The sequence below is a fragment of the Bison bison genome, unplaced genomic scaffold (assembly GCF_000754665.1).
Source record: "Bison bison bison isolate TAMUID 2011002044 unplaced genomic scaffold, Bison_UMD1.0 scf7180017864516, whole genome shotgun sequence".
Taxonomy (NCBI): Eukaryota; Metazoa; Chordata; class Mammalia; order Artiodactyla; family Bovidae; genus Bison; species Bison bison.
The window spans coordinates 6,047,883-6,073,599 of NW_011495069.1; the positions used below are offsets into that span (position 1 = coordinate 6,047,883).

General features: G+C 48.7%; 1 protein-coding gene across 1 annotated transcript in view; it reads right to left on the reverse strand.

Moving 5' to 3' along the window:
* TCEA3 (transcription elongation factor A (SII), 3) overlaps window positions 1-25,717 on the reverse strand; it is a 43,976-nt gene that overhangs the window by 13,325 nt on the left and 4,934 nt on the right. The window contains exons 2-7 of the mRNA XM_010830032.1: window positions 25,656-25,717; window positions 24,786-24,891; window positions 24,192-24,336; window positions 16,085-16,147; window positions 1,995-2,158; window positions 1,766-1,822 (exon numbers count right to left, since the gene is read on the reverse strand). Coding sequence (XP_010828334.1) covers window positions 1,766-1,822; window positions 1,995-2,158; window positions 16,085-16,147; window positions 24,192-24,336; window positions 24,786-24,891; window positions 25,656-25,676 — 556 coding nt within the window. The 5' untranslated portion in view covers window positions 25,677-25,717. The remainder of the gene's footprint in view (window positions 1-1,765; window positions 1,823-1,994; window positions 2,159-16,084; window positions 16,148-24,191; window positions 24,337-24,785; window positions 24,892-25,655) is intronic.

The window sequence follows — 25,717 nt, forward strand, 5'->3', positions numbered from 1 at the left end:
GCTAAAACAACACAGCAAGTAAGTGTCAGTAAGTAACTCCTGGTCACTCAGTCTTGTCCAACTCCACGAGCCCATGGACCGTAGCCTTCCAGGCTCCTCTGCCCGTGGGACTTTCCCGGCAAGACAACAAAAAAGGCAACAAAAAAACTTTCAGTTCAATTGGCCAGACCACACAGCAGACATCTCCTCTGTCTATACAAGGCTGCTTTCAGATGGTGGGAGCATGGCATATAGGGGAAGAACTCAGGACATGGAATCCAAAGACTAAGGTTTTCAGTTCAGCTTTGACACTCAGTAGTTCCCGAGCCTCAGTTGCCTCATCTGTAAACTGGGAACAACAGCCCCTGCCTCACAGAGATTGTTTTAAGTGTTAACAGAGGTTGTTATTGTTCAGCCACTAAGTCTTGTCTGACTCTTGGTGACCCCATGAAGCTCGCCAGGTTTCACTATCCTTCACTATCCCCTAGAGTTTGCTCAAACTCATGTCCACTGAGTCAATGATGCCAACCAATCATCTCATCCTCCATTATCCCCTTCTCCTCCTGCCCTCAATCTTTCCCAGCATCAGGGTCTTTTTCAGCAAATCAGCTCTTTGCATCAGGTGGCCAAAGTATTGGAGTTTCAGCTTCAGCATCAGTCTTTCCAATGAATATTCAAGACTGATTTCCTTTAGGATTGGCTGCTTTGATCTCCTTGTAGTCCAAGGAACTCTCAAGAATCTTCTCCAGCACCATAATTCAAAAACGGCAATTATTTGATGTTCAGTATTCTTTATGGTCCAACTCTCACATCCATACATGACTACTGGAAAAACCATAGCTTTGACTATAAGGACCTTTGTTGGCAAAGTGATGTCTCTGCTTTTGAATATGCTACCTAGGTTTGTCATAGCTTTTCTTCCAAGGAGCAAGCGTCCTCTAATTTCACGGCTGCAGTCACCATCCTCAGTGATTCTGGAGCCCAAGAAAATAAAGTCTGTCACTCTCCACTTTTTTACCTGATGCCATGATCTTCATTTTTTGAATGCTGAGATTTAAGTCAGCTTTTTCACTCTCCTCTTTCACTTTCATCAAGAGACTCTTTAGTTCCTCTTCGCTTTCTGCCATTAGGGTGGTATCATTTGCATATCTGAGGTTATTGATATTTCTCCCAGCAATCTACAGAGGTAGGAAGTGTCGACTGACCAAGACACAGAGCCTGATACTTGGGGGGTCAAAGACGGGAGTTGTTATCTTCAGAGGAGGAAGAGAGGGAAGGCTGAACGTGAGGAATGCTGTCCTCTCTTTGTGTCTCACCTCCTCGATGATGTCACAACCCAGACCTGTCAAGACACAGCCTCTCTGAGCCCTGAGCCCTCGGGTTCTTTTTATTTTTGGCTGTTTTTCTGGCTGTTACAGCTTGCATGATCTTAGTTCCTTGATAAGGGATTGAACCCAGGCCCCTGGCAGTGAAAGCGTGGAGTCCTAACCACTGGATGTTCAGGGAAGTCCCAACCTTCAGGTTGTAGAGTCACACTTGCTGGGTTCAAATCTTAATTCTGCCAGTACTATTAGCTGATGGGCGTTGGCAAGGACTTACCTGCTCTGAGCCTCAGTTAACCTCACCTGTAAAATGAGGGAACCTTCCCTGTGAGATTGCTCTCCACATGAAATGAGGTACTGCTTCTAAACAGCCTAGCCCACTCACTGTCCTGGATCCCTTGCATTTGGGACACCTGCTGCTGGACAGTTTAGGCACCCACAGCCCTGGCACAGCTCAAGGATATGATCTTCAATTTCTGATGCCATCTTGTCACAGTTGACTCCATAGTCCTTGTAATCATCTAAAAGAGATTCGGGAAACATAGGCATCAGTTGAAGATGACCTTGGCAGTGAAGCCTGTTTGTACAGGGGACTCCAGCATCTTGTACCACTTTCATGGTGTGGAGAAAAACCACCTCTCCCAGATCTTGGGGAGCCCTTCCCTCCCCGGCCACTGGTTCAGGCTCTCTCACCATCCGCCTTCAGAGCCGCAGAGAGCATCTCCACACACTTGTCCCGGACAGAGTCCCCCGTGAGATAGCAGGGCGCCAGGAGGCAGACCGAGGGGGTGAACGTGGGGCTCGAGGGGCTGCTGGGTGTTCTGGGGGTCTCCGCTTTTGATTTGCTGCTGTTTGATCTGAGGATGACAACCAGTAACAGACATGTTGACAACAAGCGAATAAAGCATTTTGTTGAGCACCAGTGTTTTCATGGATGATCTCCTTTAATCCTCATAAAAACTCTATGAGGAAGGTGCTATTTTAGGCACTTGACATGGATCATCTCATTTAATCCTCTGAGGTTGGTACTATACTTATCCCCACTTCAGAGTTGTATTTTAAGTGTGTTTTAGAGAGAGAGAGAGAGAGATGTGCACATCTGGAAACCAGCAGAACCAGAATTGAAACCCAGGTGGGTGAACACTGGTACCCAGGCACTTAGCCAACCGCTGTGCTCTGCTGAGAGGTTGCAGAGCACTGTCCGATGCCAATAATTCTATCACCCACCATGCTAGCTGCTCTCTCTCATCTGCTCTCATAGAACCGTCTGTTTACTCATTCGATAAATATTAGGCATCTATTCTCCAGGTACTGTGCTGAGAACAAGGCATAAAGCAGACAAGTCAGAAGAGTTCCTTCGCACAAGGAGCTATAGTCCAGTGAAAAATGAATTTACCACCAGTTAATTGGCTTTTGACTGAACTGAACTGAATTGCCTTTCACCATGTGTCAGGAACTGTGCAAGGCCCTTTAGGAGCATTTTCTAATTTGGACCTCAGAGCAGTCCTTGGAGGTAGATACTGTAATCACCACCATTTGCAGATGAAGAAACAAGGGACAGATCTGCCTAAAGTTACACTGCTAAGATTTGAAACCAGATCTATCTGATTCCAATGCCTGTGCTCTTAACTCCTATGATACACCACCTAAGAATCATCCCGTTTTGGTTTTGGCTTAAAAGGCCACAAATATATATGCACTGGAGGGATAACCATGTTTCCTAGTCAGCTCAGGCTGCCATAATAAAATACTATAGACTACGTTACTTAGCAGCAATTCATTTCTCACAATTCTGGAGACTGGGAAGTCTAAGATCAAGGTGTCCGTTAATCTGGTTTCTGGCCAGAGCTCTCTTCTGGGCTTTATACAGCCACCTTCTTGCTAAGCCCTCACGTGGTGGAGAAAGAGCAAGTAAGTTCTGAAGTGTCTTTTCAGTTCAGTTCAGTTGCTCAGTCATGTCCAACTCTTTGCAACCCCATGAACTGCAGCATGCCAGGCCTCCCTGTCCATCACCAACTCCTGGAGTCCACCCAAACCCATGTCCATTCTATTGGTGATGCCATCCAACCATCTCATCCTCTGTTGTCCCCTTCTTTTCCTGCCTTCAATCTTTCCCAGCATCAGGGTCTTTTCCAATGAGTCAGCTCTTCGCATCAGGTGGCCAAAGTATTGGAGTTTCAGCTTCAACATCAGTCCCTCCAATGAACACCCAGGACTTATCTCCTTTAAGGACGCTAATCCTACTGGATCAGGGCTCCATCCTTATGACCTTATTTAACCTTAATTACCTCCCTAATGGCCCTATGTCCAAATACAGTCATGTTGGGGGGGGTTGGGATTTTAACATATGAATTCTGGGAAATCACAGACTTTCAAACAGTAACACCATTTCAAAAACTTTTTTTTTTTTTTTTGGGCTGCACTGCATGGCATGCAGGATCTTAGTTCCCCAACCAGGGACTGAATCCACACCCCTTGCAGTGGAAGCTCAGAGTCTTAACCACTAGACTGCCAGTGAAGTCCTAATACCAGGTTAATAGCAATTCTCTCTCTTAGATGGGATTACAGGAGATTTTCACTTTCTTCTTTCACATACATATTTTCTAAGTCTGCCCTAAAGAACATATCTGCTTTTGTCATGAGACACACCTTTCTTTTTGGTTTGTAATATTTGACAATCATGAGTGGTCCCTCTGTGCTGATGGCTCAGATAGGAAGTTTCCCGTCTTCCTGTTCTCCAGTAAAAGTGGAGGCAACCTGAGTGTCCAGGGCTTCCCAGGTGGTGTGATGGGAAATCCAACTGCCAATGCAGGTTCAATCCCTGGGTCAGAAAGATCCCTTGGAGAAGGAAATGGCAAAACACTCCAGTATTCTTGCCTGGAGAATCCCACACACAGAGGAGCCTGGCGGGCTACAGTCCACGGGGTCACAAAGAGTCGGACATGACTGAGTGACTGAGCACACACATAAAGCTGAGTGTCTGCCCATCAGTTTATGAATGTATAAACAAACTGTGGTATGTAATACAACAGAATATTATTCAGCTATAAAAGGAACAGAATTCTGAAACATGTTACTTAGAAGACATTATGATGAGTGAAATAAGCCAAATACAAAAGGACAAATACTGTAAGCCTCCACTCATATTGAAGTCATATGAAGTACCTAGGGTAGCCAAATTCATAGAGACAGAATGCAGAAAGGTGTTGGGAGGAACAGAGAATGGAGAGTTATTGTTTAATTGGAAGGAAAGTTATGACCAACCTAGACAGCATATTCAAAAGCAGAGACATTACTTTGCCAACAAAGGTCCATCTAGTCAAGACTATGGTTTTTACAGTGGTCATGTATGGATGTGAGAGTTGGACTATAAAGAAAGCTGAGAGCCGAAGAATTGATGGTTTTGAACTGTGGTGTTGGAGAAGACTCTTGAGAGTTCCTTGGACTGCAAGGAGATCCAACCAGTCCATCCTAAAGGAGATCAGTCCTGGGTGTTTATTGGAAAGACTGATGTTGAAGCTGAAACTCCAATACTTTGGGCACCTGATGTGAAGAGCTGACTCACTGGAAAAGACCCTGACGCTGGGAAAGATTGACGGCAGGAGGAGAAGGGGACAACAGAGGATGAGATGGTTGGATGGCATCATTGACTCGATGGACATGGGTTTGGGTGGACTCCGGGAGCTGGTGACGGACAGGGAGGCCTGGCGTCCTGCGGTTCATGGGGTCTCAAAGAGTTGGACACGACTGAGCAACTGAACTCAATTGAACTGATAGAGTTTTAGTTTTGAATGATGAAAAAGTTCTGGAGATGGAAGGTGGTGATGGATATATAACAATGTCAGCATACTTAATACTAGTGATTTGTATACTTAAAAATGATTAAAATGGGTAAGTTTTATGTTATATATATTTACCACAATAAAAAAAATCTGTATAGTAAGTTCAATGAATAAGAGCAGCCAGAAACCCTGAAATAAGTGATGGCAACTAATGTTTTAAATACTGGGTTGGCCAATAAGTTCATTAGGTTTTTCTATAGGACATAACTGAGAAATCCGAACGAACTTTTTGGCCAACCCCATATTTGGCAAATCTTTTCTTTTTTTGATGTGGACCATTTTTAAAAAGTCTTTTGAATTTGTTACAACATTGCTTCTGTTTTATGTTTTGGCTTCTGGGCCACAAGGCATGTAGGATCTTAGCTCCCCAGCCAGGGACAGAACCTGCGTGCCCTGCATTTGAAAGGCAAAGTCTTAACTACTGGACTGCCAGAGAAGTCCCATTTGCTAAATCTTAATTCATTTGAAATGATGAAATATCTTTTTTTTTTTTTTTGGTCTCATGCTGCAGGAAAAAAAACGGTTAAAGTGGCGAATTCTTTGGTGGTCCAGACTTTAAGGACTTTGCACTTTCACTGCTGAGGGTATGGATTCGATCCCTGGTCTGGGAACTGAAATCCCACAGGCTTCGTGATGGCCCAAAAAAAGGTGGTGGGTTTGAAATGGTAAATTTTGTTATATATACTACTTTGAAGTGAAAGTCGCTCAGTCGTGTCTGACTCTTTGCGACCCTGTGGACTATACAGTCTATGGACTTCTCCAGGCCAGAATAGTGGAGTGGGTAGCCTTTCCCTTCTCCAGATATACTACTTTACCACTGTATAAAAAAAGAGTGAAGTGCCGATACACGTAACCAAAAAAACCAGGCTGAGGCTCAGACTCCACCCGCTTGTCGGTCGCTTTTGGTTCCTGTGAGCAGGTGCTGGGCGGTACAATGAGAGCATCACCTAGATTCCTGGTGGTGGCCCCAGGCATCAGAATGTCAGGCCTTCCTGAGTGGCATGAGAAAGGTCAAACAGGTCATACGACCCTGCAATGTGGCCCAAAAAATTCAGCGAGGGATGGGGCCGGGAGTTGGCCACCAGAGGAGTGGATGGGAAAACGAATTCTTGGGAGAAATTTGTGGAAGCGTGGAAGTCCATGGTTTGTATGGGCAGGACTGAGGGGCTCAGGGCAGCTGAAGGAGGAGAGCGAGGGAGCTGGGGAAAAAGGATTTCTGGCCAGACTCTGGAGTGTGTTAAAGATGCTAATAACAAAAGCCATCATTTACTGCCTGTTTGCTACTTATTCCACTCCATAACCCTGAGAGTCATAAGTAACTGGCCCCATTTTACATACCAGAGGATGGAGAGATAACTGTACCGCACTCTCCCTTTCAGAGCTGTTTCCACACTACTCTTGGGGTGGGGGCCAGTCAAGACCTCTCTGCCTTCTTCTCTTGGCTCTTCCCACTCTCCTCTTTCAGTAACCCATCAGGATCTGCCAGTCAGTCCTCATGCTTCCAAGGAAAAACTGACTCATCAGAGTTGAAGAAGTGAGTCACTTCTTCCACTCCACCATGCTGACCCCTTGTGGAAGGGCCCAAAGGACTGCTGTTTCCCAAAACTCCAAGGGGCACCATCCTCATTGTCACCTGGGTACCTCTTGAAGTTGTACAGTGCACAACCTGTGCAGCTGTCCTAGGCAGCTCTGGAGATATGGATGCACTTCTTTCTTTCAGGAAAATGGTGCTGGACTTCTCAAAGGTCAAGCCCAAGAAATTCTGTCTGGGAGTGAGGCTGGTTGAGTAGCCCAAGCTTCCCAGTGTTAAAAAACCTGGGGTGGGACTTCCCTGGTGGTCCAGTGGTTAAGAATCAGTCTGCTAAGACAGGAAACGCAGATTCGATCCCTGCTCCAGGAAGATTCCACATGCCGAGGGACAACTAAGCCCGTGCGCTACAATCACTGAAGCCCCAGAGCCTGTGCTGGGCAACAAGAGAAGCCACTGCAGTAAGAAGCCCATGCACCGTAAGTAGCTCTCTGTAACTAGAGAAAGCCTGCACGCAGCAACGAAGACCCAGCACACCCAAATAAATAAAATTTTAAAACCTGGGATGACAAGATAATCCCATCATTCAGTGTGAATTCTGCCATCGACCTCCTTGTCCCCCAGTTCCTGCTACTTTGGACTGACCTTGACACAGTGGACTCTTGTCACCATAGATGCCCTTGGGCCACTGAGAGTTTTGTGTTCTCTGGAGCCTTGAGGTTCCTAAAGGTGTCTCAGGGCTGCCACAGAGTGGGGTGGTCCGAGGAGGGAAGGCTCTGTCCTCTTAAGGTTTATTTTATTTATTTATTTTTTGCCTTGCTGCAGAGTTTGCAGGATCTTAGTTCCCCAACCGGGGACTGAACTCAGACTCATGGCATTGGAAGTCCTGAGTCCTAACCACCGGACGGCCGGGAAACTGCCAAGGTGTACATTTTGAATTCCCCCAGATTTTGTCCAAACGGATTCCCTAGTTTTATTATTTTTTTTAAATTCAGTTTGAACTTCACCATTCTAGATTAATTCAGCCTGGGTTTTGCCCAGCTCTGCCTCACAACTGGTGGCCTGGCAGCAGAGCACAGGACAGAGAAGCTGAGATCCAAGCGTCTTGTCCTAGAGTCAGATTCCAGCAGGAGTCAAGGTGCAGGTGAGCGAAGGCTGCTGCTGCTGCTGCTAAGTCGCTTCAGTTGTGTCCGACTCTGCACGACCCCATAGACGGCAGCCTACCAGGCTCCTCTGTCCACGGGATTTTCCAGGCAAGAGTACTGGAGTGGGGTGCCATTGCCTTCTCCGAGGGAAGGCTGGGAATCGGGTAAATTCGAGTCTAAGGGGCTGCCTGCGAACCAACACGAATCTTCCCGCACCCAGTCCTGGCCACTGGGCTCTCACCTGCATGACCACAGGAGACCCCAAGCTGCTCTCCCTGCCTCCCCCGACAATCTACAAAAACCCACAGCTGATGCCATCACTCCCCTGCTTCTGACTGTCTAACAGCTTCCAATCATTTCCAGCATAAAGTCAAACTCCTCACCATGGCCTCCTATCGTCCCCTCAACATCTGGCTGCGGCCTCCCCTACTGACTTAATCTCACACCTCACTCCCCCCACAGGTCACTGGAGCCCAACCCCCCTGCACTGCTGCTTTCTGTTTCTTAAGCGCACCCATCACTCCCACCACAGGGCTGGTCCCCCTCCTCCTGGAAGGCCCTTCCTCCTGCAGATTTTCTTATGATGGGTCCTTTCCTGCCAGGCAGGTCTCAGCTCCAACGTCACATCCTCAGGGAGGCCTTCCTGGACCATCCCAGCCAAGCCAACTCTCCTGCCCTGGAACTCTCTAGCACATGACCCAATTTCTTTCATCCACAGCACTTATCCAATCTGTAATTAACTTGTTTGTGTTTATAAACACTGTCTGCCTCCATCTCCAGATTACAGGTTCCAGAGAACCAGGACCCCATCTGCGGGCTCACCACTGTCTTCCAGCACCTGTGACAAGGCCCTAGGTAGACACCTGATGGATCTTTATCAAGTGAATGAACAGATGATGAATTGAGGGAGTGGGCCACAGAAATGAAAGGCACATCCAGGGGTCTAGACAGCGCTGACTTGGGCAGGGGATAGGTCCTCTTTGGAAAACCAGCTGCCCAACTGCTCTGGGATTAACAGAGGGCCCTTTGAGCCAGCATCTGTCAACTCCCACAGCCTGGACCAACCCATCTCCTACAGCTGGGACGGAGCCCAGATTCTTCCTGGTGTTGCCCCTCACGGACCTGTGTGCCCATCACCACATCCTCAGTGTCTAAGACTCATCAGTGGGGAACCAGGAAGGGAGGAGTCAACAGCATACTGCTTGGAAGGAGGCATAATAATGTTAATAAAAGTTGTCAGTTTTGGGGGTAGTGTATTTATGAAGAGCCCAGGCTCCAGAGGAGAAGGGGGCAACAGAGGATGAAACAGTCAGACAGCATCACTTCTACTGGATGATATGGTTAGACAAACTCAATGGACATGAATCTGAGCAAACTCCAGGAGAGAGTGAAGGACAGGGGAGCCTGGTATGCTGCCGTCCATGTTCTTGCAAAGAGTCAGACGTGACTTAGTGACTGAACAACAACAGGCTCCAGGGCCAGACTCGCAGATTCAACCTCCAATAACACCACTTTGTAGCCATTTGACCCTGGATGAGTTCCTTAACTTCCAGGTGCCTCCGTTTTCTCATATCTAAATAGAACAACAGTGCTCACCTTATAGAGTTGCTCAGAATATTAAAGCATCTAAGAGAATTCCAGGAACAGACTATTCGATAATACTTACGCAGATGGCCACACTAATGTGAGCACTCTTACTAAGCGCTGTGCATCCACTGGGCACCCATTTGGTTTAGGGATGGTGCTAAGCATTTCATTACCTCATCTGAGTCTCACAGTGACCTTGTGGGGGTCATAGTTATCCCCATCTTACAGTTCAAGAGACTGAGGCTCAGAGAACTGAATTTATGTACTCAACGTTATCCAACTGGCAAATGGGAGAGACAGACCACACATCTAGGTCTGTCTGCCTTCCAAATTCTTTTCAACACATCTCACTGTTCCTCTAAAAGGCAGAGAGCTTTCCAGAGTCCCCTTTCCTGGGCCAGGCTGGGCTGCCTGTTGCATTTCCCTCCTCACCTCCCTGGCAGGGCACTCCCAGCCTTGGTCGCTCCTCTTGGAGAGGAGCTGGCTGGCTGGCTGGCAAATCAGGCAGCCAGGCTCATTTGCTTTCAATGCACGTGAGTGGGAACTGTGCCAAACTGCAGAGAGGGCATCATGACGGGGGTGGAGGTGTTGGATTTGTCAACTGCTTCCTTCTGCTCCCCGGATGTACCAGGGCCAGCACCAGCATGTGGTCTGACATCACTAAGCTCTGAAAAAATCCTCACCAACCAGGTCTGAGCAGAGGCACCTGGAGGCCGGTCTTGCTGCTCCTGTGCGCCACCTCGAGGGCATTTCGGTTACTTGCACCACCAAGCCTGCCGAAACTGCTAGGGTGAAAACCGAAGGGCAGCTGGCAAAGTGCAACCTTCTCTGTCGCAGGGGTGCCCTTGGCGGTCTGTCTCCTGGTACTCCTGCTACAGTTCCTCACACCACCACACCTCTGCACGTGCCATTCCCTCCGCCTGGGATGCCCTCAACTGGCTGGTCTACCAGGCAATCCATCTTTCAGTTCTCAGCACAAATACTCTCTCTTCCCTGAACTCTCCTTTGACTTCTCCAGTCATGTTGAGACACTGTGTTATTATGCGTTAAGAGCTTCAAAAAACAAGCATTTTGGTGTCTCCTTGCTTAGCTTTGGAGGTCACAAACTGATGGGCTACACATGAGTTTTGTCTGAGCTACTGCATCTTAGGAAAATAGGAATATGTTGCTAACACATAAAACTGGGAATTTCTTAGGAAAATCTAGTTGGCCAGCTTTCCTTAAAAAATTGGAAGGGATGGCATGCTGGGTGTCATATCGATAAAGCAACCACCAGCTGGGGCTGGGTAGTGGGTGCCCCCTTCAGACCGGCAGGTATTCTCCACTAGTCACCCAGGTGTCCACATGACCTCGACCCCTGGAAGATGTTGAGTTTGTAAGGAGGTGCTCAACAAACGTGCTTGCTGGGAGACTTCCCTGGTGTTCCAGTGGCTAAGACGCCTCGCTCCCCATGCAGGGGGGCCCAGGTTCGATCCCAGGTCAGGGAACTAGATTTCACATGCAGAAACTAAAGATCCTGCATGCTGCAACAAAGATCAAAGACCCTGCATGCCACAACTAAGACCCAGTGCAGCTAAAAATAAAATATTTAACAAACAAAACCAAATGTGCTGACTTAATGGATGAATGCATGAATGAACAAATGAGCGAATGAATGGAAGACAAAGAAGGAATGGAGGTAAAGAGCGCAGGAAACAGTCTGAGTGGTGGGTAAAGTGAGTTTACAAGACTTGCTTCTCTCCCTCTGGGGTGCCCACACCTAGTACTGAAGCAGCAGGAAATGGCACAGCTGTTGGAAGGACAAACATACTCTGCCTGACCAACCCTCAGAGAAAGAAGGCATTCTCGAGGGAGCCAAAAGACTTCCAGGCCACAGGGCAAAGTACGGAGAGGAGCCTGAAGGTATAAACCCTGACGCAAATGTCCAATGTGCTTCTTATAGCATCAAACCCAGAAATGGGTTACTGGCCAGCGTTTCATTTTTGGATGAGACAATCCTTCTTGATGCAGGGCTGTCCTTCACATTCCGGGACATCTAGCATCACTGGCCGCTGCCTACTAAATGCCAGAAGCGCCCCTCCCTGCCCTCCCATTATTACATTGCAGTATAGACTGTGTCCCTCGGGCGAAAATCCATATGCTAAAGCCCTAACTCCCAGTGTGATAGTATTTGGCGGTGGGGCCTTTGGGACATTATTAGGTTTAGATGAGGTCAAGAGGGTGACGTTCCATGATGGGATTAATGTCCTCGGAAGAATAAGAGACCACAGGGAATTCCCTGGTGATTAGGCCTGCTACTTCTACTGTAGGAGGCACAGGTTTACCCCTGGTAGGGAGAACTAAGATCCCACATGCCAACCCAGGAGTGCACTGCAGCAAAAAAAAAAAAAAAAAAAAGGGGAAGAGAGACCAGAGCATGAAATCTCCCTCTTTCTCTGTCTCTCTCAGTTCAGTCACGTGTAGACACAGTGAGAAGGCGGCTGTCTGCAAACCAGGAAGTTCAGTTCAGTTCAGTTGCTCAGTCGTGTCCAGCTCTCTGCGACCCCATGGACTGCAGCACGCCAGGCCTCCCTGTCCATCATCAACTCCCGGAGTTTGCTCAAATTCATGTCCATCGCATCGGTGATGCCATCCAACCATCTCATCCTCTGTCGTCCCCTTCTCCTCCTGCCTTCAATCTTTCCCAGCATCAGGGTCTTTTCCAATGAGTCTGTTCTTGGCATCAGGTGGCCAAAGTATTGGAGCTTCAGCTTCAGCATCAGTCCTTCCAATGAATATTCAGGACTGATTAGTTTAGAACCAAGAACTATGCCTCAATTCCGAGGCATCGCCTGTGGCAGACAATGCCAATCGATCACAGAACTCTCTTCTTCCCTGGTAGGATGTAGCCTCAGATTCGTGCTCCAAGCAGAGAGCCTCTACTCATCGGCTGGAGCTGGCACTCAGCTGCCATGGTGGGGATGCTCAGCACAGCTGCCCCATCAACATCCCAGGCCTGTTTGATCTTCATAAAACCTTAAATGACCTAATTTCTGTGCCCTTTTTTCTTTCCAATGTCAGTCTTACTGGTGCATGTGTGCTTAGTTACTTCAGTCGTGTCCGACTCTCTGCAACCCCATGGACCATGGCCTGCCGGGCTCCTCTGTTCATGGGATTCTCCAGGCAAGAACACTGGAGTGGGTTGCCATTTCCTTCTCCAAATCTGACCTAGTCTAATTGGTACATTAGGCCTAAAAGATTGAGAGCAGGAGGAAAAAGGGATGACAGAGGATGAAATGGTTGGATGGCATCACTGACTCAATGGGCATGAGTTTGAGCAAACTCCGGGAGTTGGTGATGGACAGGGAGGCCTGGTATGCTGCAGTCCATGGGGTCGGAAAGAGTTGGACATGACTGAGCAACTAAACAACAAAAAAGCCCAAAAGAACTGGGCAGCTTCCAAACATACTCCCCTAGAAGTCAATACCCTTACCATTCCTTCCAGGCACCCGAGCATCCAATATGGCCCATGGATCCTAATCATTTGCCTTGATCCACCTTTAAGCCACTTCCTGGCCTGGCCTGCTCTCCCTTTGCTCTGGTTCTTCTGCTCTGACCTCTGACTTCCCTCCCGGGCCACAATGCACACTCCTCTATCCACAGTTTCTCCTTGCTGATCTCATCCAGGTTAGCGGCTTCAAGTGCGAGCTACATATTAATGACTAAAATTTGTATTTCCAGCCCAGGCTTTCTTCCTGAATTCCAGCGTGGTATAACCTACTGCATATTCAATTTCTTCACCTGAGTGGTTTGTACACCCCTAAATCCAACATATCCAAACGTGACCCCTTGATCTCCCACCTCAAGCCTGACCGACACAGAGTCTTCCCCCTACCAGTTCACAGTATCTCCATCCTCACAGACACTCACATGAAAAGTCCTGGAGGCATCCTGACACTTATTCTTCTCTTGTACTCCACATCCAATCTGTTAGGAAATCCTGATAGCTCTCCTTTCAAAATATATCCAGGGTCAGGACTTCCCTGGTGGTCCGGTGGTTAAGACTCCAGCTTCCACTGCAGGGGGCGAGGGTTTGATCCCTGGTTGGGGAACTAAGATTCCACATGATGCAGGGTACGGCCCCGCTAAAACATATACCCGGGGTCTCCCACTTCTCCCCACCTCCACGCTGTCACTCTGATCCAAGCCACCCTCACATCTTCCCCGAATTATCGAAACAGCCTCCTGGCTGGTCTCTGCTTCTGTCTGTGGCCCTGACAACCTAACACAGCAGCAAGAGGGATTCTGATAAATTCACTCATAGAATCCCCACGCTCAGTACCCTCCAGGGGCTCCTTTTCACACCGTCTTCCAACTCCCACCTTCACTTATTCACTCCAGACCCACCGGCCACCTCACCGCTCCCTGACCCTGCCAAGCACACTCCCACTTGCAGGCCTTCTGTTTGGAATGACCCCAGTGTCTGGCTAACTCCTCGTTTCTTTCATGTTTTTGCGCACAGGTCATCTCTTCAATGAGGGCTCTCCTGACCACTGCAGTGACCACCCTTTCCAACCTGCCAATACAGGCAGATATAAGAGATGTGGGTTCGATCCCCGGGTTGAGAAGATCCCCTGGAGAAGGGCATGGCAACCCACCCCAGTATTCTTGCCTGGAGAATTCCATGAACAGAGGAGCCTACAGTCCATGGGGTCGCAAAGAGTCGGATATGACTAAGCGATTAAACAACAATATTTACTTATCATATGTATTACCAGTTTCCCCCATTAGAATATGAGGCTTTCCTGATAGCTTAGTTGGTAAAGAATCTACCTGCAATGCAGGAGACCCTGGTTCAATTACTGGGTAGGGAAGATCCGCTGGAGAAGGGAAAGGCTATCCACTCCAGTATTCTGGCCTGGAGAATTCCACGGACTGTATAGTCCATGGGGTCACAAAGAGCTGGACACGACTGAATGCTAATAAAGTAATGCTCAAAATTCTCCAAGCCAGGCTTCAGCAATACGTGAACCATGAACTTCCTGATGTTCAAGCTGGTTTTAGAAAAGGCAGAGGAATCAGAGATCAAATTGCCAACACCCGCTGGATCATCGAAAAAGCAAGAGAGTTCCAGAAAAACATGTCAAAGCCTTTGACTGTGTAGATCACAATAAACTGTGGAAAATTCTGAAAGAGATGGGAATACTAGACCACCTGATCTGCCTCTTGAGAAATCTATATGCAGCTCAGGAAGCAACAGTTACATCTGGACATGGAACAACAGACTGGTTCCAAATAGGAAAAGGAGTACATCAAGGCTATATATTGTCACCCTGCTTATGTAACTTCTATGCAGAGTACATCATGAGAAACGCTGGACTGGAAGAAACACAAGCTGGAATCAAGATTGCCGGGAGAAATATCAATAACCTCAGATATGCAGATGACACCACCCTTATGGCAGAAAGTGAAGAGGAACTCAAAAGCCTCTTGATGAAAGGGAAAGTGGAGAGTGAAAAAGTTGGCTTAAAGCTCAACATTCAGAAAACGAAGATCATGGCATCCGGTCCCATCATTTCATGGGAAATAGATGGGGAAACAGTGGAAACAGTGGCAGACTTTATTTTTTGGGGCTCCAAAATCACTGCAGATGGTGACTGCAGCCATGAAATTAAAAGATGCTTACTCCTTGGAAGGAAAGTTATGACCAACCTAGATAGCATATTCAAAAGCAGAGACATTACTTTGCCAACAAAGGTCCGTCTAGTCAAGGCTATGGTTTTTCCTGTGGTCACGTATGGATGTGAGGGTTGGACTGTGAAGAAGGCTGAGTGCTGAAGAATTGATGCTTTTGAACTGTGGTGTTGGAGAAGACTCTTGAGAGTCCCTCAGACTGCAAGGAGATCCAACCAGTCCATTCTGAAGGAGATCAGCCCTGGGATTTCTTTGGAAGGAATGATGCTAAAGCTGAAACGCCAGTGCTTTGGCCACCTCATGCGAAGAGTTGACTCATTGGAAAAGACTCTGATGCTGGGAGGGATTGGGGGCAGGAGGAGAAGGGGACGACAGAGGATGAGATGGCTGGATGGCATCACTGACTCGATGGACATGAGTCTCAGTGAACTCCGGGAGTTGGTGATGGACAGGGAGGCCTGGTGTGCTGCGATTCATGGGGTCACAAAGAGTCGGACACGACTGAGCGACTGAACTGAACTGAGTGACTTTCACTTTCACCCATTAGAATAAAGGCCTCATACCCGCAAGGATTTTGTCTCTTTTGCTCACTGCTATATCTTTGGCACCTAGAATACTTCTTGGCACACAGTAGGCCCTCAATAAATATTTGATGAATGAGTGACATGATAATTCAAGGTTGATACCATTTCTGCCCCAAACCCAGAGGTCCCAATCCAGGTACCGGCTCTCAAGACCTGTTTCATTGGGTTCAACTTGACTTTGAGGATGTTCCCCAGACAGCAATGGGATAACAGTGATTGGTCAGGCACCCCAGTGAAGGAACCATGCCTCTGATTCAGAGGCCTCCCCCGCCACCCTTATTGCGTGGGTCCTAGGAATTGGAGTCAGTGCCACATAGGAAGCTTCCTCCTTTTCCCTGCCTCGGGATTCCTCCAGTAAGACAGAGAGACACACGCACACGCTGAACAGGACTTTTGGGGTGCAGAGGTCCACGGCTGCCTTTACCTTTCCATCGACGGTCTTTTTGGAGAGGAGGTGGCTGATGACTTGGAGTCCACAGAGTCTCTCCTGAAAGGAAGAGAAAGTGGAGATGAGATGCTTTGGTTGGTGAGCATCAGTGCTGGCTTAGAGAAATCCGAGTCTGGGGAGGAAGCATCCCAGAGCCAGGAGTGCTGGGCTGGGGATGACCAAGTCCACCTGGACCCCAGCTGCCTGGCAGGGGGAGCCCCAGGAGGTACTGGCTGGTCCCCTTCACCTACCCACCATCAAATGAGGTAAGAGGAGGGAAGGAGACCAAGATCTGCCAAGCACCAAATACGTGTTGGATGTGGCCCATGTGTTACGTCGTGTGTTACTAATTATAATAACTAATTCTCAGCAGGCCCTTCCTCCTAGCTGTCAGGCAGGCCTTAGCTAGCTGGAACCGATGGACTGAACTCCTTGGATGATCACTTCTCATGAGGAGTAGGAATAAATCAGCCGCAGCCTCCCCTGTGGCACCTTAAGAGGAGGGGAGAAGGAGGTGGGCCTCAGAGCTGCAAGAACTGGGTTTAAAATGGAAGTGAGAAAGGAGGGTGCAAACTTAGATGCATACTGGGTCTGAGGCCAGGCAAGAGGACTAATGCCTAGCAGAGGAGAAGACGAAAAGGAAATACATCCAAATGCTGAGTGACTGAAGTCACTCAGTCATGTCCGACTCTTGGCAACCCCGTGGACTGTAGCCTATCAGGCTGCTCTGTCCATGGGATTCTCCAGGCAAGAATACTGGAGTGGGTTGCCATTTCCTTCTCCATTTCTGAAGGTTGCTCAGTCGTGTCCGACTCTTTGCGACCCCATGGACTATACAGTCCATGGAATTCTCCAGGCCCAAATACTGGAGTGGGCAGCCTTTCCCTTCTCCAGGGGATCTTCTCAACCCAGGGATCAAACCCTGGTCTCCCGCATTGAGGGTGGATTCTTTACCAGCTGAGCCACAAGGAAGCCCAAGAATACTGGATTAGGTAGCCTATCCCTTCTCCAGGGGATCTTCCCAACCCAGGAATCGAACCAGGGTCTCCTGCATTGCAGGCAGATTCTTTACCAACTGAGCTATGAGGGAAGCCCATAACCAAATGCTGCTGCTAAGTCACTTCAGTCATGTCCAACTCTGTGCGACCCCATAGACAGCAGCCCAAACGCTAGCCGTAGTTATATCGGGGTCATGGGATTAGAAGTGAAAAATTCCCCCCCGCCCCATTCTACGAAATACATGTAGCTACATTCTTTTTAGGGCTTCCCATGGTGGCACAGTGGTAAAGAATCCACGTGCCAATGCAGGAGATGCAAGAGACGCGGGTAAGAAGCCTGGGTCGGGAAGATCCCCTGGAGTAGGACATAGCAAGCCACTGCAGTATTCTTGCCTGGAAAATTCCATGGGCAGAGGAGCCTGGGTGGGCTACAGTCCATGGCCTCAAAAAGAGTCAGACACGACCGAGCACACTTCTACACATCCTTTTTACTGTATAGAATGTATTTTCCCCTTTCATAGTTTTTGTCACATTAATCTGCTTGTGAATTGTAACTCCTGTTCCCCATGTCACTTACCCAGCTCTCTCTCTCTTTCCCCTTTAAATCATTTATTTATTTATTTTCGGCTGCCCAGGGTCTTCGCTGCTGCACTTGGGCTTCCTCTAGATGCAATGAGCAGGGGCTACCCTCGAGTTGTGGTGCGCGGGCTTCTCACGGCAGTGGCTTCTCTTACCAGCAAGCACAGGCTCTAGGGCTGCGGGATCTGTAGTTGTGGTGCATGGATGGGCATGTGGGATCTTCCTGGGCCAGGGATCACACCCATGCCCCCTGCACTGGCAGGCAGACTCTCAACCAGTGGATCACCAGGGAAGTCCCCAGTTCTCCTTTTTAATTCCAGTGTAGGTGTCACCATCTAGCAGACCACATAACTTGCTTACTTATTTTATGCTTTGTCCAAGCAACCTACCAGGTAAATATCACAAGAGCAGAATATGGTGGGCTTTGTTCCCCGTGGTGGACGCTGTCTATGCCGAGTCCCCATCATCCCTTGGGCACTCCTCCCAAATGCACTGGGACCCAAAGACTTCCTTCTCCAAGATCCCCTGGGGCTCTGCCTGTGCCAGCCAGCACCAGCAGGCTGATGGGCAGAAATCGCAGGGGAGTTAACAACCCCAGGAGCAGCCCTCAACCAAACAAGTGGGAATAGATGGGCAAGTACTCCAGCTTCCTCAGCCCTCTAGTGGATCGACTGAAGTGTGTCCTCCACCATCTCCAGCAGGATTTAACCCCTGGCTTCCCTTGTAGCTCAGATGGTAAAGAATCTGCCTACAATGCAGGAGACCTGGGTTCGATTCTTGGATTGGGGAGATCCCCTGGAGAAGGAAATGGCCACCCATTCCAGTATGCTTGCCTGGAGAATCCCATGGACAGAGGTAGCTGGCAGACTACAGTCCATGGGGTCACAAGAGTCACGACTTAGTGATTCAACCACCACCACTCAGGGCAGTAACCTGCTCAGGAACACACCCTCTGCCGGTTCCCCTCCCTTACCTGTCTCATTTCCTCTCTCCTCTGTCTGCATTTCCTGAAATCACTTCTCAAATAAACCTCTTGCACTTAAATCCATATCTCAGGGTTTGCTTCTGGGAAGCCCAATCTAATATATTCAACTCAACTGACTTCTCCTACGTGAACAGAACAGTGCCTGCACAGAGTAGGTGCTCTATAAATATTTGTTGCTGAAGGCTGTGAAGTCAAACAGTAAACAAATGCTTTTTTTAAATGTGGAAAAAGAAACCTCCCCAGAGATAAGATCATTTACGTTTAAGATCCTTCCCTCTGCATCTTTTTCTCATGCATACAAACATACATGACATTTACACTCTAAAAAGGGAGGCAGTGACATGATTCCCAGGTGGCGCAGTGGTAAAGAATCCACCTGCCAATGCAGGAGACATGGTTTCGAGCCCTGGGTCAGGCAGATCCTCTGGAGAAGGAAATGACACCCACTCTTGTATTCTTGCCTGGACAGAAGAGTCTGGAGGGCTACAGTCCATGGGACTGCAAAGACTCGGACACGGCCGAGCAGTGGAGTGATGCACTGAGCACAGGACGGTAACGTGAGCTGAAGTCCCAGCCCTGCCCCTGGGCAGGTCATCTTCTTTGAGCATCAGCTCCCTCATCTGTCCAACGCTGGGAAAAGGACCTGTGTTTGTGGGCTGGCTAGAAGGAAGACTAGATCATTAACGTCCCTACTGCAGTTCCCACCATGAAGAACTCCTCAATGCTCCCTAATCCTAGGTATCTGATTTCTTCTTTTCCAGATAACAATAAGGCTCCTGCATGGATTTCCAGCTCCCATCTCATTCTCCACGTGGCCTGGGGGACAGCAGGTGAGAAAGTTTCAGGTGCCAGCTCTTAACGATCCTGTGGACCTCTGCCCCAGCTTAAACACAGGGGGAGGCAGCAGAGAGGGAGGGGGCAGAGACCTTCCTTTGTATGTCCCCTCCAGTCCCACACTGGGCCCTGGGAGCTCCTCTGTGGGGTTCCCCCCTGACTGCCCCACGGGGATGGACAGGTGCAGGCAGAGCTGGGAGCTGAGATTCTTGCAGTGGGAGAAAGGAAGGGAGACATGGGTCTCTCCTCTCCCTGGGACTCCCCATTTTCTGGCCTTTCCTCAATGCTTTTTAGAACAAACCAGAAAAATTCTGCCATTTTTGAGAAGGATCATTATGAAAACTATTCAGGAACATGAAAAAAATGCCTAGAATACATTAGGAAGATAAATAAACAGGGATGTAATTGTCCCTTGTGTCTACAGGAACGGTAAAATTATGTAAGTAGATCAGGACTGGAAGGGAAGAGGAAGAAAATACAAGCTGTTTCCTTTTTCAGAAGCGGCACACTGTGGAGAAATATTTTTAATTCTTATTTTAAATTTTAGTAATGTGGTTACAGTGTTTATATAATAATGTGGTTATAGTGTTTATATATGATAATAGTCAATTAGGAAAATTTAAAAGAAAGGAATTTCACCAACGGAACTGAAATAGGACCCCTGCCCACTGGACTCTCCCAGCAAGGTAGGGGGACAACCACCCCACTCTCTGCTCAGCCACAGAGACAACTTCATCTCATAGCTCCAGCTGTGAAAAGTGAGCTGGCATCAACAATTTAACACCCCAGGATGCTGTTAAATGTAAAATGCTGGTTATAAAACAGTATTATAGTGTGATTCTAATTTTCTAAGAAAATATAACTCTCTCTCTATATATATATACACACACACATATGTTCTTATAAAGATGAGAAAGATATACATCAAGATGTTAACAGTGATCATTTCTGTTATTTTCTTCTTGTGTTTGACTTTCTAAACTTTTTACTCTAAATGTGACTCACTGTTGGAAAAAATATATGATGTGAAAAGGCTGCTAAATAGTATATGCAGTTTAATTCCATTTTATTAATACAATAAGTATTTCAAGGGTAGATGCACAGGAAAAAGCCTAGAAGGCTATAAACATATATACACATATAGGGAAAGGCAACCCACTCCAGTACCCTTGCCTGGAAAATCCCATGAACAGAGAAGCCTGGGAGGCTGCAGTCCATGGGGTCACAAAAAGTCGGACACGACTGAGCGACTTCACTTATCACTTACTTACAGTTATACACATTTTAGGGCTTCCCAGGTGGCTCAGTGATAAAGAATCTGCCTGCTAATGCAGGAGATGTGGGTTTTGGGAAGATCCCCTGAAGGAAATGGCAACCCATCCAGTATTCCTGCCTGGAGAATTCCATGGACTGAGAAGACTGGTGGGCTTCAGTCCATGGGGGTTGTGAAGAGGGGACACGACTGAGGGACTGAGCTCTGCATATAAACTTTATATATAATGAGATAATGACATTCATTTTTCAGGTCACAACAGTGAATCTCAGAGTCTAAGGATGTAAGTCATTAAGTTCAGCCTAGAAATTCGCTTTCTGCTTTCCAACTGTCTCCTCGCCCACACCTGTCATCTCAGTAGGCCTTTAAAGGAAATCCCTTTGCTGATCATTAGGCGGGATTTGGGGACAGAGCTAAAGGAAACACCCATGCCCAAGCTACCATATGTACCCAGATGTCTATACTCCCTATTCCACAGACTAGTCCCATATCCCATTTGCTCTCCTCACCCAACACTTCAGCCTCTAGTCTTCAACTGTATGTCACAAGATCCTGGTCCTTCATTTATTTGCCAAGGTACTTAGAACCAAACTTCCCTGGTAGCTCAGACAGTGAAGAATCTGTCTGCAATGAAGGAGACCCAAATTCGATCCCTGGGTTGGGAAGATTCCCCTGGAGAAGGGAATGATGACCCACTCCAGTATTCTTACCTGGAGAATTCCATGGACAGAGGAGCCTGGCGGGCTACAGTCCATGGGGTCACAAAGAGTCGGACACAACTGAGCAACTAACACTTTCACTTTCAGAACCAAACAGGTGCTCCAGACATGGCTAGACCAGCCAGAGCACGAATTTTCCACAGGGGATTGTGTTGGTACAGCTGGGCCTGGCAATGCTCAGTAAATGCTCACTCCATGCTAGGCATGGGGGATCACAGGATCCCTGGAGGCCAGCCTTTTAATCCCTTTGGGAAAACCAAACACACCATGTGAAACATTAAATGCCAATGACCATTCCTCCAAGTGGGATATGATTGCAAAATTAGCAGAATGAAAGGAATAGAACATTCAGAAGATTCCAAGCTGACAAGTACTGCATCTTAAAAAGCGGGCTACAGAATTGATGGTAACTATAGAAAACAGAGAAAAACATATACCAAAGTATTCGCAGTGATTATTTTTGGGTGGTGGGAATGTGATTTTTTCATACTTTTTAAATATTTTCCATGATTTCTACAACAGATTTATTTATTTATCCTTGGCCACACGGGTCTTCGCTGCTGGGGAAGGGCTTTCTCTGGTCGAGGTGGGCAGGCTCTACGCTCCAGTGGCAGCGTGCAGGCTTCTCACTGTGGGGGCTTCTCTCGTTGCGGAGCACAAGCTCTCCGGCACAAGGGCTTCTGTAGTTGCAACACACGTGCTCTATAGTTGCAGCCCATGTGCTCAGTAGTTGTGGGTTGTGGGTTCTAGAGCTCAGACTCAGTACTTGTGGTGCACAGGCTTAGTTGCCCTGAGGCAGACAGAATCTTAGTACCCGGACTAGGGATCCGGATCCTCTGCATTGCAAGGCAGATTCTCAACCACTGGACCACCAGGGAAGTCCCAGAATTACAGTACTTTCAAAAATTAAACAAGGGTGATAAAAATATGTTATAGGGTTTCCCTGGTAGTCCACTGGTTAAGAATCCACCTGCCAATATGGGGGACATGGGTTCGATCCCTGGCCCCGGAAGATTGGGACCAGAGCAACTAAGCCTGTGTGCCACAGCTACTGAGCCTGCACCTTAGAGCCTGAGAGCTGCAACTACTGAAGCCCCTGTGCCTAGAGCCTGGGCTCCACAGCAAGAGAAGTCACCGTAGTGAGAAGCCCAAGCACCATAACTAGAGAGCTGCCCCCACATGCTGCAAGGAGAGAAAGCCCACGCACCGCAATAGACCCAGCGTAGCCGAAAATAAATTAATTAAATGAATACAATTTTTAAAAGTTTAAAATGTTGGTAGATCACAAGTCATACTGGCTGTACCTAGTACCATCGTTTACTAATCAGTGTCATCTAGTCTCAGTCCCTTATCTATTAAATGACCTCCTCCCGAAGGAGTTAAGTGATCTGACTAGCCATGTAGGGAACAGGTAGGACCTACTAATACGTCCATGAAGGCTTTTATCTACCATCGTGGATAAGGCCATTTGCGTTGATAAGCAAGTCATGCACTGGGACTTCTCTGGTGGTCCAGTGGCTAAGACTCTGTGCTCCCAATGCAGGGGCCTTGGGTTCAAATCCTGGCCAGGGAACTAGATCCCACATGCTGCAATGAAGACATGGCACAGCTAAATAAATAAATATTTTTTAAAAGTCATGCATTTTTGGAGACCCTGGCTGGGGTGGGCAAGGGGGAACAGACACAGAGTTGAGACCTCAGCAGAGGTCTGAGGGTCTGACAAAGATGGGGCTCCCACTCTGTTACATAATGGCTGTGTGACCCTGAGAAAGGCCCTGCTCCCCAGTCTTCAGCTTCCTTATTGCTGAAGGCGATTTTAACTAAAAAGCCAGCAAAATACGCCTTCTCTGTGGACAAGTAAGTTCCCAGCCCCATTCACCTGGAACCCTGACGAAGGTGGACCGTCAAGCTGTATCCCTAAGTGACACCGAGTCTAGAGCAAAGGAGCCCTGATTGGTAAACTGTGTCTAGACGGGAAAGGACTATGAAAGAACTATCAACGATCTACGGAAAAACCGCAGCTTGGGGCTACCCCGAGTGCTGTAAATCTTGTAACTGGTCATTGCCCTTGCTGGAATCCTGGAGACCTGGTTTATGGGACTTATCAACTGCAGTATGTGGAGCGAGTTCCCGCCCTCGGTGGTCTCATTCTTTGCACCTGGGAATGTCATCCGGGTGGGCAGGAGAACAGCTCTGGACACAGCCTGGTCCCTATGACAGGGTCCCCAACCTCCAGGATCTAAGGACTGATGACCTGAGGTGCAGCTGATGCAACAGTAATGGAAATTAAAGTGTACGATAAGTGTAACGTGCTTGCATCATCCGGAAAGCATCCTCCTCTCCCCTCCTGCCACCCCACCACCCATGGGAAAACTGTCTTCCATGACACTGGCCCCTGGTGCCAAGCAAGGTTGGGGACCACTGCCCTGTGAGAAGTCTTGGTGATGAGGAACACCGCGGTGATGAGAAGCTGCCCTGCTGGCACGCTGCATCTCCTGTCCCTGCATCCTTCAAGGTGAAGCCCCGCCAGGGACGGCCTATTTGAGTCTCGTGAGTCAGTCTGGCGGGGCCAAGAAGGCCCCCAGAGGGGGCACTGTAGAGGGAAATACAATACGCACCTCCTGGTGTGTGAAGACAAAAGGACGTCATACAAACAGGAGTGCTGTCAGAGGACGTGTTGCGCGTCAGCCCCCTTCTCCCATCCCAGAACGAGTACCTGTCTTTGGGCTCTTCCACCCGTTTTTTCCTTGGTGGAGAAAGACTTGTCTCTGGCTTCCAATCCGAACAGTCAAGCCCTTTTTCCTTCTTCTTGGCTTTTACTCTTTCCTCTCCTTTTTCTCCTTTGGGGGTTGCTGGGGAATCTAAAAACAGAATCATGACATTGTTCCTCAACTCACTCTGTCTCAGCCAAACCCAAGACTTTGGGGGAGAAAGGAGCGAAGGGCAGGGACGCGGGCAGCCTCACCCCTCTCCCAACAAGTGCGCGTTTACACACGAATGCACATACAGTGTGCACACGTGGGTGCAAGCTCAAGCTCACGCATGGGGACAGAAAGACATCTCCGCACACCGATGTGTATGTACAGATGTGTACACACACATGAAACACACAGAAATACACACGTAGGGACACAGACATGAAAACTCGCCCATCATTAAAACTACCCCACATTTGTGGAGTAGACAAACCCTGGCACTCCCACTGGGGGTCGTAGCTGAGTCATTCAACAGCCATACTCTGGGTACCTGCTATAAGCCAGCACCCAGGTGCGGGGAGAAACACTCGGCCCCGGGGACCCGGCCCCCTCACCCAGCAGCTGCTTCCAGTTCCTGATGAGGACTTTGGCCAAGGCCACCACCTCCTTGTTGGAGCAGTGCTTGCGGACCCCGTTCACGGCGACTCCAATCCTGGTGGTCTGCAAAGGGAGAAGGTCAGGAGCCAGCCTGGGAATCAGGACACGCTGGACTGGCTGTCCTGGTTGGCAAGACCTGCTCCAGGGCACCCATCCCCTTGCCCTGGCCCAGGCTCCCCAGGGCTTCACCCTGGAACTGTGGCTGAGGTTATCACCCTGACTTTATAATGGACCTGCTGCCCTGAGTGAGGTCGGTGCCCAAGGCCCGGCCCCCCGCCTGCAGGGGTAACTGAAGCTTTGAAGTAAAGCTGGGGTGGCAGCGCTGGGGGCCACAGGCCTGGCTGGTGCCCAGGACTCTTCCCTGTTCTCTGCCCTCTGGTGTCCTGGAGTTCAAATTTTAGCCTAAGACACAACTCTGGCTACTTTACAGCTTGGGTATGTGCTAGCTTTTCAGGGCCAAGAGCTTCTGGCAGAGTTTTGGAGGCCACATGGAAAATGCAAAAACAGGGGAGGCTTTCACCTTTCCCCGAGACACTGGCCTCCTGGATCCCAGAAACCTCGGGTCTTAGGAACTTGGGGGTTCAAAGAAAGCGGGTCAGTCTTGTCCCCAGATCCAGAGGGCCCCGAGAGCTTAGAAAGCTTCCGTTGCCATCTACAGGCTTCTGTTCCCACACCTAGAGTACCTCAAGACCCCCCCTGCTGCCTTCCCTTCAGAAATCCCTCCAAGACCCCCTCCTGGGAGGGTCCCCCAAGAAGGTCTTTCCTTCCTGCACAAGGTCGCCCACCTGCCGCCGGCACTGCCCCAGGGGCTGCCCATCGCCACCCACCTGGAGCAGCTGGATGGACATCTGCCAGCTGCCGAGCTTCTTCAGGAGGTCCAGGGCCCCTT